This window comes from Mixophyes fleayi, chromosome 10, assembly GCF_038048845.1.
Source record: "Mixophyes fleayi isolate aMixFle1 chromosome 10, aMixFle1.hap1, whole genome shotgun sequence".
NCBI classification, from domain to species: domain Eukaryota; kingdom Metazoa; phylum Chordata; class Amphibia; order Anura; family Limnodynastidae; genus Mixophyes; species Mixophyes fleayi.
The window spans coordinates 79,204,409-79,224,280 of NC_134411.1; the positions used below are offsets into that span (position 1 = coordinate 79,204,409).

Sequence of the window (19,872 nt, forward strand, 5' to 3'; positions counted from 1 at the left end):
CTTGACCAAAGAAGCCAACCAATCACTTCGCACCTCAGTAAAGATGGCCGCCCCAGCTTCAGAACGTGTAACTCCTCTCTCTGAGAAACCAAGGGAAGGAGCTCGGCGCATGCGCAGAGAATGCGGCTCACTTCCCGGGTTCGTCGCCTCTCGATTGGTCTCGGCTCCAGCAACAGAGACTGGGGAAGGAAACAGGAAGTGCGCGTCCTACCGAGCGAGCCCCGTGTCGGTAAGAATACGGTTCTGTAGAGACATATGTGTATTAATGGTCATAATAAACACAATGACACACGCCTGGGGGGTCTTACATGTGCCATCTGCCCAGCCCAGCATTGTGTGTACCTGCTTCTTTGTCCAGCATCCACCACACTGGCCAAATGGACCCTGAGATCTATAGAGAACAACGCAGGGGGTTTCCTTTGGTGCAAAAAAATTACAAAGACACATAATTTAAACATATGCTAATTATTTGGGATTTTTGTATATGTCAGTCTATGAGCCTCATATAACAGGTGCCCCTTTCTGGGAGATCTGGCATCATTTGGGAAACCATCAGTAAGTTGCCTATTAACAGATGTGGTTTCTCCAACTACCAGTAGCCATATAGGATTATTTTAGCCCAGTATAACAATTTACTGCAGGCTTAGGCAACCTGTTGCGCTCCACATTTGTGGAACTAGAAGTCTCAGCATGCCATGCTGAGCTTATGGCTCATTTAGAGTGTACGATTTGTGAAACACAAAATGAAAGCTGATCAATGAATTTATAAGTGACAGGCGCTTGAATCGGAAGTGGTTAAGTAATAATAATTTCATTTATATAAGTAGAAAAGGATCATTGCAAAATCTGTAACGCACTGCTCTCAGCCTTTGGGGAAAAAAAAAAGATTTAAGCTTCCTCCTATGTATAAATAAAAATGCATTAGTCTTTGTTACACACATTTGCAAATATAGGATATTTTTTGGGGAATAAGTTGTCTCTCATCTGAACTCATTTTGCTTCTGCTAATAGGTTGGTGTTAACCCTAAATTGAGAGCATAGTTGAGGATCCCCCGGAGCCTCCCAAGGGGGAGCTGGTCCTTATATTGCCTGCTGGTTTGGGTATCTTCTGGCAAGTGTGCTCTGTATTTAAAAACACTTCAATATATGAACCTGCATGGCTACACTCGTTGTTTGCAACCATACTATTAGCAGAAGCGCAAGAGATGACAGATGAGATATATAGATATATATATAGATAGATATATTCAATAAGTGTAGCAAAGACTTATGCATTTTATTTGTAAACTCAAGACAATTGCAGTAAGTATTTCATTACTGACTGACAGCAGATGAACTGGGGAATTGTTTGTGTTTCTTCTATATTTTAATACCATAACAACATTTAATATAATGTACATGATAATAGTGTAATTTTACACTATTATCATATGTTTTGTTCTATTGTGAGGGAATATTGTATGTCATATGTTTATGCTTTCAGCTGTACTTTTGTTACCCCCTAATAATTTCATCAATATGTGGTTTAATTTGGTTTCTAGTAAACAATAGCGTTTGATGTCAGTACTTTTGATTTGAATTGTTAAGAATTCCTGAAAAATGTGAATTGGTCATGTTTAAAGTAAAGAGAAAGGAAAGGAGATGACAGAGTGCGGGGGTTCTTAAAAAAAACAAAACAATATTGTCTAGATAAACTTGGTGTTTTGGGCAGCATAGTGGCTAAGTGGTAGCTCTTCTGCCTCACAGCACTGGGGTCATGAGTTCAATTCCCGACCATGGCCTTATCTGTGTGGAGTTTGTATGTTCTCCCCGTGTTTGCGTGGGTTTCCTCCGGGTGCTCCGGTTTCCTCCCACACTCCAAAAACATACTGGTAGGTTAGTTCGCTGCTAACAAAATTTACCCTATTCTGTGTGTCTGCGTGTGTATATGTTAGGGAATTTAGACTGTAAGCTCCAATGGGGCAGGGACTGATGTGAGTGAGTTCACTGTACAGCGCTGCGGAATCAGTGGCGCTATATAAATAAATGGTGATGATGATGATAATTATAATTTAGTATTGTAGATTCCAAATTAGAGGTTTAATGGAGAAAATATTGCATTTTTTTTAAATTGACAGCAATTGTTGGGTCATTTTCTGGTCACGAGAATGCAACAACTTACTGGGAAGTAGTAACACTTGGGTTTCTTTATAATTGCATCATATTTGTTTGCCACACTACAAACTAAAATATAATACATTTAAAGACAAAAAACACTTCTTTCTGTTTTGTTTCTAAAAACAAACAACAAAAAAATACTTTTAAAAACACAAGTTTCCTGTTTCTCTGTGATGTTGCTAGTTCCTAGAAAATTGATTTGAAAGTTAAAGAATGTGTTTTAGTACGTCCACTGCAAAGTCCACCCATTGAAATAATTGCATGTGTTGTCGAAAATAGAGCAATGGAATGATACAAATGGGTGGACTTTACAATAAACATTAATTCATAGAAGTTTCTTTTGTGTCTTTTATTATGCAGTTATACTTGTATTCACTCCCCCTATATTTTCTTTAGATCTCTATTTTGGAAATGGATTCTTGCCCCAGATAATGTTCGTTTGTGAATATCTCAACACCTGAATATTCAATGGAGGATGGCGAACAACGGGATTCATGATCATGAAGACGCAACGCGTTCCAAGTTCTAGATGATTGTGCTTGCTTGGATTGCATTTTATACTAGCAGAAGCCTTCTACAAGGTTTTCTGTTACGATTTGGGCACCAATCCGTGTATTTAAATGAACATTTGGAGACCAATAATATGGGGAACACCTGTGTATGCAGAGAAGATAGCGGTGTGGAGGACAACGTAGACTCTCCAAATCAACAAACTGAGAATCGCATCACACCTGGCAGTGAAGCTAGAAACCGCCCCAGGGACCCTGTAAGACCTCCTCGCAGAGGTCGGGGACCACATGAGCCTAGGAGGAAAAAACCTAATGTGGATGGCCTGGTGCTGGACACTTTGGCTGTCATCAGGACGCTAGTAGATAAGTAAGACTATCTAGTATTCTGTCTAATACTTGAGTAACCTTTTGCTTGCATTTTTTCACAGTTTCTTGTGAAAGAGGAATTAATTTTTATTTTTTATTTTATGATCTTTTAGTCTTGCATCCTGAATATATTATCAAAGCTGTCATACGATCCTGTCATATCCGAGACCAAAGTGGAACTAAAAAATAAACAGATAGGCAGCCTCTATGCACAGAATACCCCTCCCCAAACATTAGTGAGGATACTTGTTTTTGTGTGTTCTATAATGATTGGTATTAACAACTCCTGCAGAAAGCAAACACATATTAAAAAGCATCTAGTGAAGATAAGGATCCCCTCAACTGGACTGTATTCATTAATATGCCAAAATATATATGCAGCCATACTAAGGACACAAGTAGGAATATGATCATAGGGAAAGAATATTTTTCCATGCAGACCCAAATTTCTGTCCGTAAGGACATTGCAATTCACTACAATGTGACACTCTGGGTCATATTCAATTCTCGGCGGAAACGCTGAAAATCTCGCAGTCCGCGCACGATTAACGTTATTACGGTTGGTCTTTGTAATGAGACTGCTGCGTCATTTCAGCTATTTAACAGTCATGTTAGCACCCAACCTGCCCTATGTATTGCGGAGGAATTCTTGTTACTGCAATAAAAGTTTTATACTGTGTCTGCTCTGTGGCACCACGTTCAGAACAGTTTGAACCTTTGTTTTGCAATACGTAATCCATGAATCATTGACTGCTTGTTATTCCTGAAACAATACATTTCTGTACATTTACTTGCTGTGTTTGTTAAAAAGAAATTAAAAAAAAAAAAAAATCCACATTTTAACAATTGTTTTTCAGTGACCAGGAGCCTCCGTATTCCATGATCACGCTGCATGAGATGGCTGAAACCGGTACTTATATTTATTTATTTGATGTATTTATTTTATTTTCCCACCTGTGCTGTAATTCTTACCCTTTCTCTTAATGGGTGTGGGAGCTGCTTTACATTGTAATTCTGTCTATTCCATACATGCACAAGCTGTTTTGATTCCCCTTTTCAATTGAAAGCCCAGGATGTGGGAGGTTTTTTTCTGACTTGCAATGCTACTTTTGGATGTTTTGTTTTCTCATTTGTGTTATTACATTGAGCTCTCTGCTTTCCTGCGACAGATAATGGCTGGCTGGATGTGGTGCAGTCTCTCATTAGAGTCATTCCATTAGAAGATCCCCTGGGTCCAGCTGTCATTACATTGTTACTGGATGAATGTCCGTTGCCAACAAAAGTACGTGTGATCTGGTTATTCCGAGCTATGAACAAATCATTTGTTATATCCTAATAATGATAAAAAACCTGCATGCCGGAGGAACAGGAGAGTGCAATAATCACTCTATAAAAACCTACTGTGTTGATGTAGCAGTTTACTAATGATCGGTGACATTAATGCTTATGCTGCCAAGAGCCTCCTTAGGAGTGTAAGAGTTAATTGCGAATGATTTTTATTTATTTTTTTCCAGCCAAGAAAAACAGGCTGAGTCAGGTGTGTCTGTGCATCTAATGTTTCATGACTGTGCATTTTTTTATATTGCTATATATAGTTCTATTTTTCTTACCAGCTTTATTTTCATTTTATAATATTGTTAGCCGATTCAGATATTTGAATGTATAAAGAAATATTATACTGAAAAGATAACTTTTTACATGACTTTAGTTGCTCATAAGATTGAGAATGTTGCCATGATTGAAATGGGTTATCCACCTTTGTGCATCCCCTGCAGCATAGGGATTTGCCCCTTGCTCCCCATGATGTATCCTTTTTGTAGGCATTGGCCCCAATCTTTCCTACTCCTTTACTGTTACCAAATATAGCTGCAGTTCTGGCAGCAGGACAATGGGTGGTGTGTGGGGGGGGGGGGAGAAAAAGCTATTAGACTGGTTGACCCAACCAACAGCTTTTGTCCAATCAGGAGCCGCGTTCACTTTATACACGCTGAGCAGTAGTTTGAATCTCCCCCTAGTTGATACTGCCAACACTTACCCAACAACTTTCTCCTCTGCCAGCTGTCAGCGTTACCAGTTTGTGTACTATAGACAAGTGGTTCCCAAACCATGTACCGCGGCGATCTCACATGGGTGCCGCGACCAGGGCCAGTGGTAAGCAAGGCGGGGGAATACTTGGTACTTATTTTGACTTATGGTTCCTTGAAAAAATTATGGAGACCCTAAGGGTGCCTCGAACAGAAAAAGTTTGGGATCCACTGCCATAGACTTAAGGTCAGATTGATAATTAGTGTTTGACAAATGCCTAAATAGTTTAATTCTGCTTGGAAAGTGTTTTGGACTAATAATAGGAACCAGTCAGACATTTGTTTAGATTTTCTAACCTGCACTAGAAAAAGAACAGGATCGTATTGGCTGCTATAGATAACAACTTTTCCTGCTCTCCTGTTTTCATCCTACTTAAGGATGACTCCACCCATGATTTCTCTAAAGTGAGGTATAATACAAAGTTGTAGTTGACCAATCCATAATGCCCCAAAGTCTCCCAACGGCGAACTTCACGATTACTAAATCGGATCGTTTTTCAGATTAACAGCTATTATCCATGCCCCTCCATCATGAACTTCCCTAACTAATAACTGTAAAATACACAGGGGAGTGGCATTGACAACGCAGATGAGTGTCTGCGTCAGTAATAGACTACCGAAATTCACAGCAATATACAAATAACGGCTCTCTGCCAACTAGTCTGATTTGGTTAAATATCGGGAAATGAGGGTGCAACAACAAGAAGACAGAAAAGTCACTTGGCTAATAACTATTTGCAATCCATCTAACTTTTATTTTACAGGATGCTCTTCAAAAGCTAACAGAAAAATTGAATCTAAGTGGGACCACTGCTATCCAGGATTCCAGTAACCCTGCCAAACACCGCAATACAACTGCAGTATTAGGATGCTTGGCCGAGAAATTGGCAGGTACGTGTGTTTCTTCTTACATAAATGACTACAACAGCATCTTCCCCAATAATTCCTATTATTTTCCTGCCATTGAATGGTATGTGCAAACACCCAGTGGACCAGCTAAACCATGCAAGCGATTTGTAACATATAATACACCTGGAGGATGGTTATGGGGTTTTATTTCTTTATTTACAAAGGTTAATGTTTTCTTTACCCAGCATTGTAGCACACCCTATGTGCTAACAGCATTTGTGGGCAGTGCTATCGCCCCTCTGCCAGCTCCGTACCCGAAGTAAGAGGTGCAAGAAGGACTGATGTATAAGAGGAGAGACTTCAACGTGGGCTGGAGCGGGATCTGGAGCACCTGCTTCCCTTCCACTGTCTCGGGGCTTCTTACTGGACGGGAGAGCTGACCTAGAAGAGAGGTCGGCGGAGAGTAGATAACACTCCCCAAATATTCTAATCGGCATACTGAGTGCTACTCAATGCACTCACTGGGGAAACTCATCATTAATCTTAAACATATAGTTATTCATTAAAAGGAATCGGTGGCACGAACCTATTTCACAAATGTAGTTCAGATCCGCTGTCCAACTGTTGGAAATATTTATTATTTTTTCCTTATTGATGTGCGTCTTCTCTTTTAGGGCCTGCCAGTGTGTCTTTACTGAGCCCTGGGATTTTGGAATATTTATTAGAAAGTCTGGTAAGTGTGTTCCTGGCCCCTAATCCCCCCTCCTCCTAACTGTATTCACTTATGTAATAGGAGTTGATGATACCACACCATTCAGTGCCTGCTCTTACTGTGTAACACACTGTAGGTGCTGATGGGGCAGCGATGCAGTATACAAAGTAAGAAGCAGACAGTGGCAGGATGGGTTTGGCACTATGTATTACTTGGCACTCCTACTTCAGCTGACGTATGTGTCTTACTGCTGGCATATTAATGGGAACGTTTAAGTCACCTGAATTAATAATACCCAAATATACAGTATACGTGCAGTAACAGTAATGCACGTTAGAAGCCATCATAATAGTTCATTTATCGTGCATAACTATAACTGGTAACTTATTAATCTGCATTACTGATACCGCTGATGCTGACATATTGTTAGACATTACTATTACTGCTGGCTTGTTACTAGGCTGCTGGATTATTGCTGGATATCACTGGTGATACGTTGTTGGGTATAACTGTTGGCTTAGTTCTGCCCAGTACGGCTACAACTGTCAATTTACTGGATGTTGATGCTACAGGTGACATATTATTGGGCATTGCTACTACTGCTGGCATTATTGTGTATTACTTTTACTACTGTACTTATTAGTTGGCAATACTTATATTGGTGGCTTATTGATGGACATTACTGTTTTCATACTACTAAGCATTGCATGCTGCTGGACCTTACTGTTGGCATACTACTAATCATTGCATGCTGCTGGACATTACTGTTGGCATACTACTAAGCATTGCATGCTGCTGGACCTTACTGTTGGCATACTACTAAGCATTGCATGCTGCTGGACCTTACTGTTGGCATACTACTAAGCATTGCATGCTACTGGACCTTACTGTTGGCATACTACTAAGCATTGCATGCTACTGGACCTTACTGTTGGCATACTGCTAAGCATTGCATGTTACTGGACCTTACTGTTGGCATACTACTAAGCATTGCATGCTGCTGGACCTTACTGTTGGCATACTGCTAAGCATTGCATGCTGCTGGACCTTACTGTTGGCATACTGCTAAGCATTGCATGCTGCTGGACCTTACTGTTGGCATACTACTAAGCATTGCATGCTGCTGGACCTTACTGTTGGCATACTACTAAGCATTGCATGCTGCTGGACCTTACTGTTGGCATACTACTAAGCATTGCATGCTGCTGGACCTTACTGTTGGCATACTACTAAGCATTGCATGCTGCTGGACCTTACTGTTGGCATACTACTAAGCATTGCATGCTGCTGGACCTTACTGTTGGCATACTGCTAAGCATTGCATGCTGCTGGACCTTACTGTTGGCATACTACTAAGCATTGCATGTTACTGGACCTTACTGATGGCATACTACTAAGCATTGCATGTTACTGGACCTTACTGTTGGCATACTGCTAAGCATTGCATGCTGCTGGACCTTACTGTTGGCATACTACTAAGCATTGCTACTGGACATCAGTGCTACTACTGACATTTAACTGGGCATCATAGCTATTACTGGCATACTGCGCACTACTAATGTCTAGTTGTTCACCGGTGTCCTAGGGAAGATCCTTTGTGCTTGGGGCTCATAATAACATCTTTACACCACAGTGGACATCCCAAATCAGTTGCAGGTGACATATTGATAACATGTGTCTTTTGTTGTTCATATTTATTTTCCCCAAATTCTAGCAGGTTGCTTCCTGCCGATGTCATACCCAGAGTTTACACATCAGACAGTTATATAACATGGGTAGGGTATATTTAGTGGCTCTGTAAGCAATGAATGCTACAGTATAACAAAAATAGGAAATAAATTGAATAGGTGGATATACACAGATTTTACACTTGGGCAAAACAAATGATATCATCTGACTGAAGTCACCTTGTTGCTGTAGAGGGGCATTCACGTATTTATAAAAATTTGAAATACACACCGATCAGCCACAACATTAAAACCACTGATAAATGAAGTGAATAACATTAATTGTGTAATTACAATGGCACCTGTCAAGGGATGGGTTACATTAGGCAGCAAGTGAACAGTCAGTGCTTGAAGTGGATGGAAGCAGGAGAAATGGGCAAGCGTAAGGATCTGAGTGACTTTGATGGCTAGATGACTGGGTCAGAGCATCTCCAAAACGGCAGGTCTTGTGGGGGTGTTCCCTGTTTGCGGTGGTACCAAAAGTGGCCCAAGGAAGAACAGCCTGTCTAGTCCAATCCTACAGAGGAGCTACTGTAAAAACAATTGCTGAAAATGTTGATGTTGGCTATGATAGGTGTCAGAACACACAGTGCATCGCAGCTTGCTGCAGACTGGTCAGAGTGCCCATACTGAACCTTGTTCACTGCTGAAAGCACCTACAATGGGTACATGAGCATCAGATCTAGGCAGTGGAATAAGGTGGCCTGCTCAGATGAATCACACTTTCTTTTACATCATGTGGACGGCCGGGGGGAGAGATGGCACCAGGATGCACTATGGGAAGAAGGCAAGCCAGTGGAGGCAGTGTTCTATTGGGAAAACTTGGGTCCTGCCATTCATGTGAATGTTACTTTGACACATGCCACCTACCTAAACATTGTTGCAGACCAAGTATACCCCTTCATGGAAACAGTATTCCCTGATGGCAGTGGCCTCTTTCAGCGGGATAATACGCCCTGATACAATGCAAAAATTGTTCAGGAATGGTTTGAGGAACAATATAAAGAGTTCAAGGTCTTGACTTGGCCTCCAAATTCCCCAGATCTCAATCTGATTGAGCATCTGTGGGATGTGCTGGAAAAACCGAGCCAGGGAGGCCCCACCTCACAATTTACAGGACTTAAAGGATCTGCTGGTAACATCTTAGTGCCATGTACAGCAGGACACCCTCAGAGGTGTCAGTGTTGTTTTGGCAGCATGAGGGGGACCTATATAGTATTAGGCAGGGGATTTTAATGTTGTGGCTGATTGGTATATCTAGAAATGTTCACTACAGTAGCCATGTTGGGAAATTCCAGTCTGGAATTTGAGATGTTATTACACCATTGTCTGAACAATTCTTACATCTTCTTACCATTTTTTGTAGACATTACACTATATAAAATACACACAGGATGCTGCTTGTGAAGGGCTAAGTGCAGGGCTGTTACTGTCACAAAATATAGGATATTTGCATTTGTGATAAGGGACACTGGTGGTAAGTACCATAGATGTGTGAGGGCGCTAACTCTTAGGAGCCAATCTGCAATTTATTCTGCTCAATGAACTGCACCTATATTGACAGCTAAACACCCTCAGTGTGACCTGCACACACACAGTGATTCCTAGGGGTATATTTACTAAACTGCGGGTTTGAAAAAGTGGAGATGTTGCCTATAGCAACCAATCAGGTTCTAGCTGTCATTTTGTTGAATGTACTAAATAAATAACTAGAATCTGATTGGTTGCTATAGGCAACATCTCCACTTTTTCAAACCCGCAGGGACCGATGTGAATGAGTTCTCTGTACAGCGCTGCGGAATCAGTGGCGCTATATAAATAAATGATGATGATGAATTTAATAAATCTAGGCCCTAGTCCGTAATACAGAAAGACATGAACTGATTACATGGCATAAAATAATGGTATATGTGGCATATGTATGGTTTGCCTGAGCTCTTGCAGGAGGCAGACAGAATCCAGCAGCCAGGAGGGTTCTGCACGATTTTTGGAAATTGATTTGGGACGTAGACATCCTGATATATATTCTATATACTAGCATCTTAATCTACACATTTTCTCTTCTAGAACTTCAGGTTCCATCCCATGGTTATTCTATTTGCACTTATCGCACTGGAGAAGTTTTCACAAACAAGTAAGAGCTATTTCCCAGGATTAGTTATTAACTAGCTATGTTTGGTTGTCTGTTATGTCTGCTGTGACTGAGGTCATTTCTCATAGTTTGTTCTTTATTGTGATGACATCATACATTTCAGGGACATTTAAGACCCATAAATCAGCAAACATAATGTGTAGTGTTAACACAGAGCAGACAAGTCTGTTAAAACCGTGTTTATTGCTATGTTTATTGTATAGATCTTTGCGTGTGAGAGCTGGTTATGGCTGCCCAGCTCCCTGCCCATGGTTTCACTGTCTGGAGCACTATCTGTTTATTTTTTATTGTAACTAAGTGGGAACAATAGGCAGGTGATGAGAATGATGCATGCAACCTGCACTGGTTACAAAGCTACATGACACTATTTGACAGCTCTGGGTTCGTCTGTTCATTTAATAAAACAAAGTATGTCCTTTATTACATAAAATGGGAACGTATATGATGAATTATTTATGGCACAGTGGTGGAGATTCTCTGTACACAGAATATAACAACAGATGTGACAATTGCATCCAATGTACAGAGGTAAAGAATCACACTGTTATTAAAATAAGTAGTTGTTGTGGCACTAGTTGAAGACTAAGAGGGTATATTTACTAAACTGCGGGTTTTAAAAGTGTAGATGTTGACTATAGCAACCAATCAGATTCTAGCTGTCATTTATTTAGTACATTCTACAAAAGGACAGCTAGAATCTGATTGGTTGTTATAGGCAACATCTCCACTTTATAAAACCCGCAGTATAGACATTATACCCCTGAAAGTTTCATGACTGGCCAACCAATGAGATACATGATATGACTTAAACCATTGGCTTTGTTTCTGTCATGTCTGGTGGGCTCAGCCACTCAAGTCTGAGAGCCAATTAGGGTCCTTGTGTCATTTACATGTGTATATATATATATATATATATATATATATATATATATATATACTGTGTATATGTGTGTGTATATATATATATATATATATATATATATATATATATATATATATATATATATATATATATCCATGCACTCATCATCTCCCGCCATGATTATTGTAACCTCCTCCTCACTGGCCTCCCCCACTCCCGTCTCTCCCCCCTCCGCTCTATACTCAATGCGGTCGCAAGACTCATCTTCCTCTCACGCCGCTCCTCCTCTGCCTCCCCTCTCTGCCTTGCCTTGCACTGGCTCCCCTTCCCCTACAGAATCCTTTTCAGACTCCTCACCACCACTTACAAGGCTCTCCCAGTCTACTGCCCCTTATCTCTCTAACCTCCTCTCCATTCACACTCCTGCCCGCTCCCTGCGCTCGGCCAACAACCGCCGCCTCTCCTCCATCCTCATCACCTCTTCCCACTCCAGAATACAAGACTTTTCCTGTGCAGCCCCCCTTCTCTGGAACGACCTCCCTCGTTCCATCCGTCTCTCTCCTACTCTGTGCTCCTTCAAACGTGCACTCAAAACTCACCTCTTCCTCAAAGCCTACCAACCATCTACTTAACCCCCATCTCCTCCCTTCTCTCTTCTTGCCTCAACTGGCTCCTCTTGTGCCTGGTCTGTTTACACTCCCTTAGGATGTAAGCTTGTATGAGCAGGGCCCCCTCCCCTCCTGTCTCCATACCTGTTCTTCCGCTCTGTCTTTACTGCATATGACTGGCCGGAGTTTCTGAAGTATTGGTACTTTTTGTTCATTGTTCTGTATGGTTTCACCCTGTATAGTCTACTGTTAGTACTGTGTGCGGCGCTGCGGATACCTTGTGGCGCCTAACAAATAAATGATAATAATATATATATATATTTAGTCTGTTTTATTTATTTTAAGTATTTGTTTGGGCAGGGGGCTGGTTTGTGTGCATTTTGTTCAAATAATATATTTGTAGATGTGATTATGTCTAACTTGTGTTGTTAGGTGTGGACATTATGAAACTAGTTTGTCCATTGTTCAGGGTCCACATAATTTACAGGGCCCTAATTCTGAGCAACACTGGCTGTAGAATTAGTTTAAGAAGGGGGGGGAGGGGGGTTCACTCTGCTCAGTGATGTTTGTGGTGTATGTTTTAGTTGCAGCTCTTGCAGACCCTGTGCAGGTCTGGATACTGAATGAACAGGACCCCATCGTCTGGTCTTACAAACCCAAGGAGGAACCTCCCAAAAAAAAAAAAAGTGGAGACCAAACGGCATAACATTAGACAGGCGTCCTGTGACACCCATACGGGTTAGCGTGCTGGACTTGTTATTACAAGAACGCTGGTTATGCACGTTACCCATATGTTCCATACACTCTTGCTAAGGCAACCTGACCACTTTTCTTTATTTTTCTATAAAAGATTGCTGCATCTTGGTGTGATTGTGGTGGGGGGTTGGAATTGTCCAGTCAGTAAAGTACATGAAAAATACACTTTAATTAAAAATGGTATATATCGATTTTACGCCATATGCTGTAGTGGTTTGTAAAATAACATGATAGTGTTTCTTTATATCACCCACTGTCTGTCTCGTGTTTTTTTTTGCAGGTGAAAATAAAATGACCGTTTCTGAGTCGCAGATTAGCGACCGTCTTCTCTTGCTGGAGACCTGGACAAATAACGGAGACTTTTTAAAACGGCAGGTGGGCTTCTGTGCCCAGTGGAGTTTAGACAACTTGTGTATGTATTTCTTTTGTGTCGTCTTGTTTGGTTTCACAGTGAAGCATTCTAGGACTACTGGTGTATAATAATAAGAGGGAATGCACTGTATTATCTACTAATTTATTATTTCTGTTGCAGTTTTAAAGGAAGGAAGACAGCTGACATATGAAAAAGCCAACTTAACGCCAATTAATGCCATGCTAAATAGTAACGATGTGAGCGAATACCTCAAAATTTCTCCCTACGGATTAGAAGTAAGGATTACATTCTTCAATTTCTAAACAGTGTTTAAAACTTATTACATGTATGATATGAGTCACATATAGGTGTCTGATGTGGACAACCGTTTTCTAAACAGCCCTCCGCTTGTGGAAAATGATGTATTCCCCAATTACTTGAAGCTAAAGGCTGGCGAGTGTTTTGTAAGCTGCAGTACTTGGTACATTCATGTTTCTCCAATACGGCTTCATGAAAGCACTATGGATAGTGTTAAATGGGCAGCAGTAAAACTTAGCACAGTTCAGCGTAAACCTACTCTTAGCTTCAGGTAGTTACTTGGGTCTCAAAAACCCAAAGGCTAAATATAGTATTAATGGCACTATAATGGAAACTACTGAGGAGGAAAGGGATCTGGGAGAACCTATTTCAGGTGATTTTAAGGCAGGTAAGCAATGTAACTGAGAAAGGGAAGTCAGATGCTTGGTTGTATAGGAAGAGAAGCAGAAAGAAAGAAGTATTAATGTCGCTGTATAGGCCATTTTAATGACCTCATTTAGAATAATGTGTTCAGTTCTGGAGGCCATATCTCCAGAAGGATATAAGTACATTAGAAACTGTACAAAGAAGGGCAACTAAAATGGTGCATGGCCTACAGCACAAAACTTACCCAGAAAGACTAAAAGATCTTAATATGTATAGTTTGGAGCAGAAAAGGGAACATAATAGAAACTTTTAAATATATCAAGGGTATTAACAAGGTACAGGAGAGAAACATTCTACAAAGAAAGAGAAGTATTAGAACACGAGGATATGTACTGACACTGGGAAGTAGGTTCAGAGGAAATTTGAGCAAATATTACTTCACAAAAAGGGTAGTGGATTAGCCTACCATCAGAGGTGGTAGAGGCTAATACAGTAGAGCAACTTAAACATGCTTTGGATAGGCATAAAGATATCCTTACAAAGATAAAGGATAAAATAGGGTTTGAGGTTACCTTAAAAAATGGGCAGATTAGATGGACCAAGTGGTTCTTATCTGCCGTCAAATCCAATGTTTCTATGTAATGTGGGGTTTGCGAGGAAGAGGAGATGAGGGGAGGGAGGGCTCTAAGCTCTATAGGGAGGCGTGTTTATATATGGTGGGTGGGGGGTTAAGTCATGTGGCACAGTTGGGAGGAGCCTATTGATTACATATGACTGACCAGGCACGTGCAAAAGGTGTATGGTGCACAGTAGACCTCATACTATTACCAGCTGTACATGATCATTTGCAGTGTGCTCCACAGCTCTTTATTAGTGCTTCCTAAAGCTCAGTTGTTTTAAATCTGCTCAGTCCTGTCCAAGACCAGGTTAAAGAAATGACACCGAAATGTCATTGTATGAGGTGAGGTGTATATTTACTATTAATTGAATCTCCTAGTAAAAAGGCAAAAATATAACCTATGCAGAGTGCATACTTACACATGATCTATATCTGCACATTTAAATGCACAGTTACTGTTTAATTTGCTGAATGTATCATATCTAAAGAAATAAAACTGTTACTATGGCATATGCAAGTTTTAGCACACTGTCAGTACTTGGTAACACTGCCTGTGAGACAAATCCACGCCATCAGTCTGAAATAGTATTAAGTCTTTCAATAATTAAGTCTGATGGGCAATCCAAAACTTGAACCTTTAGTTCCTGTAAGTCCTCCATGGGTGAATTTGAGGTGTGTTCTGGATTGTTGTTCTTCAATAACCAAACTCTTTTTTCAGCTTCATATTCTCCATTGACTCTGGCACATTAGCTTTCAGGATTTAGTTGAATCCGTTCTTCCTTCTACCTGTACAATATTTCCTGTGCCACTGAACCCCAGGGCATAATAGATCCACCTGTATGCTTAGCAGTGGGCAGGGTGTTCTTTTCTCCAAACGCTTCATCTGTTTCACTCCTAATGTATATGTTTTTTTTGTTGTGGACAAAAAATTACTTTATTTCTCTTTCACACTAGTTGGGGGACACTGCTAGACACTGGGTATAGAGGAAGAGCTCAGTATTTTTCTTAGGACACTTTTAGTCTAGTTTTAGAGTTTTTTCGTGTTTTTTTATAGATAGCTAGGATTTGTCCACAGCAATCACCGGGTGACTGTCGCGGCTACTTCAGAGAGCGCCTGAGGAGCTTTGGCGCGCCCCCCTCCCCTGATTTATGTAGGGCTCCCAAGAAAAGGGTCACCTGGCACTCCGGTAGTGTCCAGGACCCAGCAACTCCAGGGAGGCGGTGCGGGCCGCCACGGCAGCATGCTCCGGTCGCCCGTGACTGCTTGCGATCCAGTTGACCAGCCTGTCAGCCGGCATTTGAAGGAGAAGTTGCGGTGCAAACAGGTAGCGAGGCATATTATACTGAGGGGGGGATCTGTCGCTGGAGCGCATTCACCACCAGGGTCTGATGTGTGGGTTTTTTTCTGCAATTACAAATGTATGTTTTTTTGCTGGTTTTGTGCAGGCTATCAAAGAATTAAGTGAGCGTGGTTAGGTAATAATTAACTCGCGTGTCTTTTTTCCTAGGCTCTGGCTGGCTAGATCTGAGTTGGCTCATCTGGCAGAGCATATTAAAGATGCTGCTGAGTTTTTAGGGGATGCGGGTCAGGGGTTATCAAAAACCTGTTCCTTAGCAGTGGCAGCTAGGCGCACATTGTGGTTATGATCTTGGGAGGCGGATGCTGATTCCAGGAGAGCTTTGGAATATGTGCCATATGACGGAGTGAAGGAGTCGCTTTGTTTGATTGCCCCTTGGACAAATTCATCGCTGAGGCCTCAGTGCTCTTCTTCCGATAGCTGCGCCAAAAGCAAAAGGGAGGCGTTTTCGCTCCTTTTGGTTTGTCGGTCTAGAGGTGGTTTTTCCAGAAGCCAAGCCCTGATTACAAGGGGAGGGGGGCAAAGAGGTAGACAAGAACCTAAGCCAGCAGACAAACAAGCAGCTTGACTTCCTGCATCCTCCACTGGGGACTGCGGTGGTAGGAGCGCGCCTACAGCTCTTTCAGGAGCGTTGGCTCAGGTCCAGCACAGACGTCTGGGTGAAAGGTATAGTGTCCAGGGGATACATCTTGGACCTAGTGGGGACACCTCCACGACGTTTCATGACTACACCTTTCCCAGGGAGTCAGAGAAAAGACAGGCTTTGCAGGGGCAGTACTGTCACTTCGGGATGCCAGGGTGATTGTTCCAGTTCTGTTGGGCAGAGAGCTCACATTTTTCTGGTGCAAAAACTGTATCGGTCCTTCAGACCAATTCTATACCTGAAGGACCTCAACACCTGCTTACGGGTACCAAGCTTTTGAATGGAGTCCATCAGATCTGTGATAAATTCCATGAAGAAAGATGAGTACTTAGCATCCTTGGATTTCAAGGATGCTTACCTACACATTCCGATATGGACAGGTCATCAGTGTCTTTTGCAGTGAGTCTGGAGCATTTTCAGTTCAGGGTTCTCCCATTCTGTTTGGCCACCGCACCGCGATTGTTCACAAAGGTGATTGCTATAATGGCAGCTCATCTGCGTTTACGGGGATGACTATTTTACCTTACCTAGGCGACCTGCTGATCAAGGTGCAGTCAGTGCCTTGGCTTCAGTCGCATCGGCAGCTGACCAGGAACATTCTGCAGGAACACGGATTGGTGATCAATTACAAAAAAATCCAGTTGGATGCCAACGCATCATATGGTGTTCCTGGGATTTTTGTTCGACACAAATTGTCAGGCTTTTTCTCCCTTCAGACAAAGTGAGGAAGATCTGGCGTCAGGTGAAAGATCTTTTATCTCTAAATTGCATCTCAGTACTTCAGTGTATGAAGCTACTGGGTCGCATGGTTTCCTCGTTCGAGGATCTGCAGTTTGCTTGTTTCCATTTGCGCAAGTTCCAGTAGGGAAGATTCTGGCAAAGTGGTCAAGGTCTGATCCCCACTTAGAAAGGCAGGTTTTTTGGTTGTCATAGACAACACTCCTGTCTCTACTCTGGTGGCTGAGGAGGGACATCCTATCACAGGGGCGTCCTTTCTCTATGTGGGACTGGATCGTGGTAACAACTGATTCCAGCTTGTTGGGGTGCAGTCACTCTTCCCTTCAGATTGCAAGGGACTTGGATACTGGAGGAAGCACGATTGCCCATAAATGTTCTGGATCTATGGGCAGTATTCAATGCTCTAGTTCAGGCACAGTCCGTCTTGGCACATCGGCCGATCCGAATTCAGCCGGACAATGCTACTGCGGTAGCTTACATAAATCCTCCAGGAGGAACAAGGAGTCCTCTTGCCATGAAGGAAGTGTCAAAGATCATGAAATGGGCGTAACAACAGGTTCCTGCAATTTCAGCAGTGTTTATTCCAGCGGTGGACAACTGGGAGGGAGACTGATTAAATCTGCATGACCTTCACCCAGGCGAATGGTAGCTTTTCTCAAATAGTCCCCCAGGGGTGTCAGCCAGAAATAGACATGATGGCCTCGCGGCACAACCGCAAGGTATTGTGCCAGGTCAAAAGACCCTCAGGCGTTCATAGTGGATGCCATGACGGTACAGTGGAACTTCACGTTGGTGAACTTTTACCCTCCCCTTCCAATGCTACCACGTATATTGCAGAAAGTGAGAGGCGAAAGCGTTCAAGTAATTCTACAGGCACCAGATTGGCCTAGAAGAGTGTGGTACTCTGATCTTCTAGACATGTCGGTGGATCGTCCTTGGCATCTGCCTCTCAAGAAGGATCATCTCAGTCATGGTCCATTCTTTCGTCAGGACTTAGATCTACTTTCTTGGAGGTTGAATTCTTGATTCTCAGAAAGAAAGGGTTTTTCGGAGAGAGCAGTTCAAACCATGATCCGGGTGAGAAAACCGTCATCATCCCCCATTTATCACCACATTTGGAAAGGATATATATATGTTGGTGTGAGAAAATCAAAGTGCCTACTAATTATCTTCGTTTAGCCAGGGTGTTGGCTATTCTGCAAGATGGTCTGGACAAGGTTGTCATCCCTTAAGGTCCAGGTAGCGGCGTTGTCTGTGTATTTTCAGAACGTATCACTCTGTTACCAGAGATGCAGATGTTTCAACAGGGTGTACTTCATGTACAACCGCTTTTTGTTCCACCAGTGGCACCGTGTGACCTAAACTTGGTCCTTTTGGTGCTTGAAAAGTCGCCCTTTGAACCTTTTGGAGTTTGTTTCTTTGAAATTTCTCTCGTGGCAAGTGACCTTTTTGCTGGCCATTGCTTCAGCCAGACGGATTTCGGAGTTGGCAGCCCCGTAATGTCGGACTCCTCTGCTGATTTTCCATGACGATCGTATGGTGCTTAGAACTAAGCCTTCGTTTCAACCAAAGGTGGTCTCGAGGTTTCCCATAAATCAGGATATTGTTCTGCAGGTTCTTCCTCTGGATTCGCTGGTGCTTGGTCAGGACTCAGTCTCTTTACATATGGTCAGTGCTTTGACGATTTATGTGGACTGTACATCTTCGGTTCGGACGACTGATAGTCTTCTAGTCCAGTATGACGATCGAAAGCGTGGCTGGCCAGCAACAAAGCAGACGATGGCTAGATGGATCACCGCTACTATCCAGCAGGCATACGTTTCGGAAGGCTCTCAGGTTCCTGAAGGTCTGACGGCTCATTCCACGAGATCGGTTAACACCTCTTGGGTGGCGCGGCATGGGTACCTTGGCTGAACAGTTGTGTAGGGGAGCTACTTGGTCTTCTGTTCATACATTCACCAGGTTTTATCCTTTCCACGTCTTTGCTTCAAAAGACGCAAGTTTTGGCCGTAAAGTTTTACGTGCCGCTCATTCTGAGCATTCCCACCCATAGGAGCAGCTTTGGAACATCCCCAAGGTGAGCAGTGTCCCCCAACTAGTGTGAAAGAGACAATAGGATTTTTGTGTTTACCGTAAAATCTCTTTCTCTGAACACGAGTTGGGGGACACACTGCTTCCACCCTTTATGCTGACAGTTCTGTTGGTTATGTTTTCGCCCTCTCTTGTGGCTTGGTTAGTAAATAAACTGAGCTCTTCCTGTGGAGGGGGCATAGAGGGGACAGGAGCAGACTTGACAAGTGTTTTAGTGCCACAGCGCCCTCTATACCCCAAGGTGAGCAGTGTCTCCCAACTCATGTTCAGCTAGAGAGAGAGATTTTATGGTAAGTACTAAAATCCTATTTTTCTGAGTCCACAGAAGTTTGTTCCAAAAAGCTTGTTAGTATTGTTCACATGATTCAGGCATAGGCTTAGATTATTCATCAAGCAACGTAAGCAACGCTGTATTGTGAAGCTCTAGTCTAGTGTCACCTAAACCTCCCTGCAGGTCCTTTGCAGTGATATATGTGCTGTTTTGCTGTATAACCAGTTTGCGAGCAGTTCTGTCAGATTCTTCCAGCTCTAATGTTCACGTCTACAGTTCCCTTTTACTGCTGTCTCGTAATATGTCTGATCATTGAAATTCCAAGCTGAAAGCG

At 42.3% G+C, this 19,872-nt stretch overlaps 1 protein-coding gene across 1 annotated transcript in view; it reads left to right on the forward strand.

Moving 5' to 3' along the window:
- The first annotated feature begins 113 nt into the window (after window positions 1-113).
- The window catches only part of RSPRY1 (ring finger and SPRY domain containing 1), a 32,628-nt gene continuing 12,869 nt past the window's right edge, over window positions 114-19,872 (forward strand). The window contains exons 1-9 of the mRNA XM_075188963.1: window positions 114-229; window positions 2,554-3,033; window positions 3,890-3,942; window positions 4,202-4,314; window positions 5,881-6,007; window positions 6,640-6,698; window positions 10,472-10,538; window positions 13,063-13,194; window positions 13,315-13,430. Of these exons, the coding sequence (XP_075045064.1) occupies window positions 2,687-3,033; window positions 3,890-3,942; window positions 4,202-4,314; window positions 5,881-6,007; window positions 6,640-6,698; window positions 10,472-10,538; window positions 13,063-13,194; window positions 13,315-13,430 (1,014 nt within the window). The 5' untranslated portion in view covers window positions 114-229; window positions 2,554-2,686. The remainder of the gene's footprint in view (window positions 230-2,553; window positions 3,034-3,889; window positions 3,943-4,201; window positions 4,315-5,880; window positions 6,008-6,639; window positions 6,699-10,471; window positions 10,539-13,062; window positions 13,195-13,314; window positions 13,431-19,872) is intronic.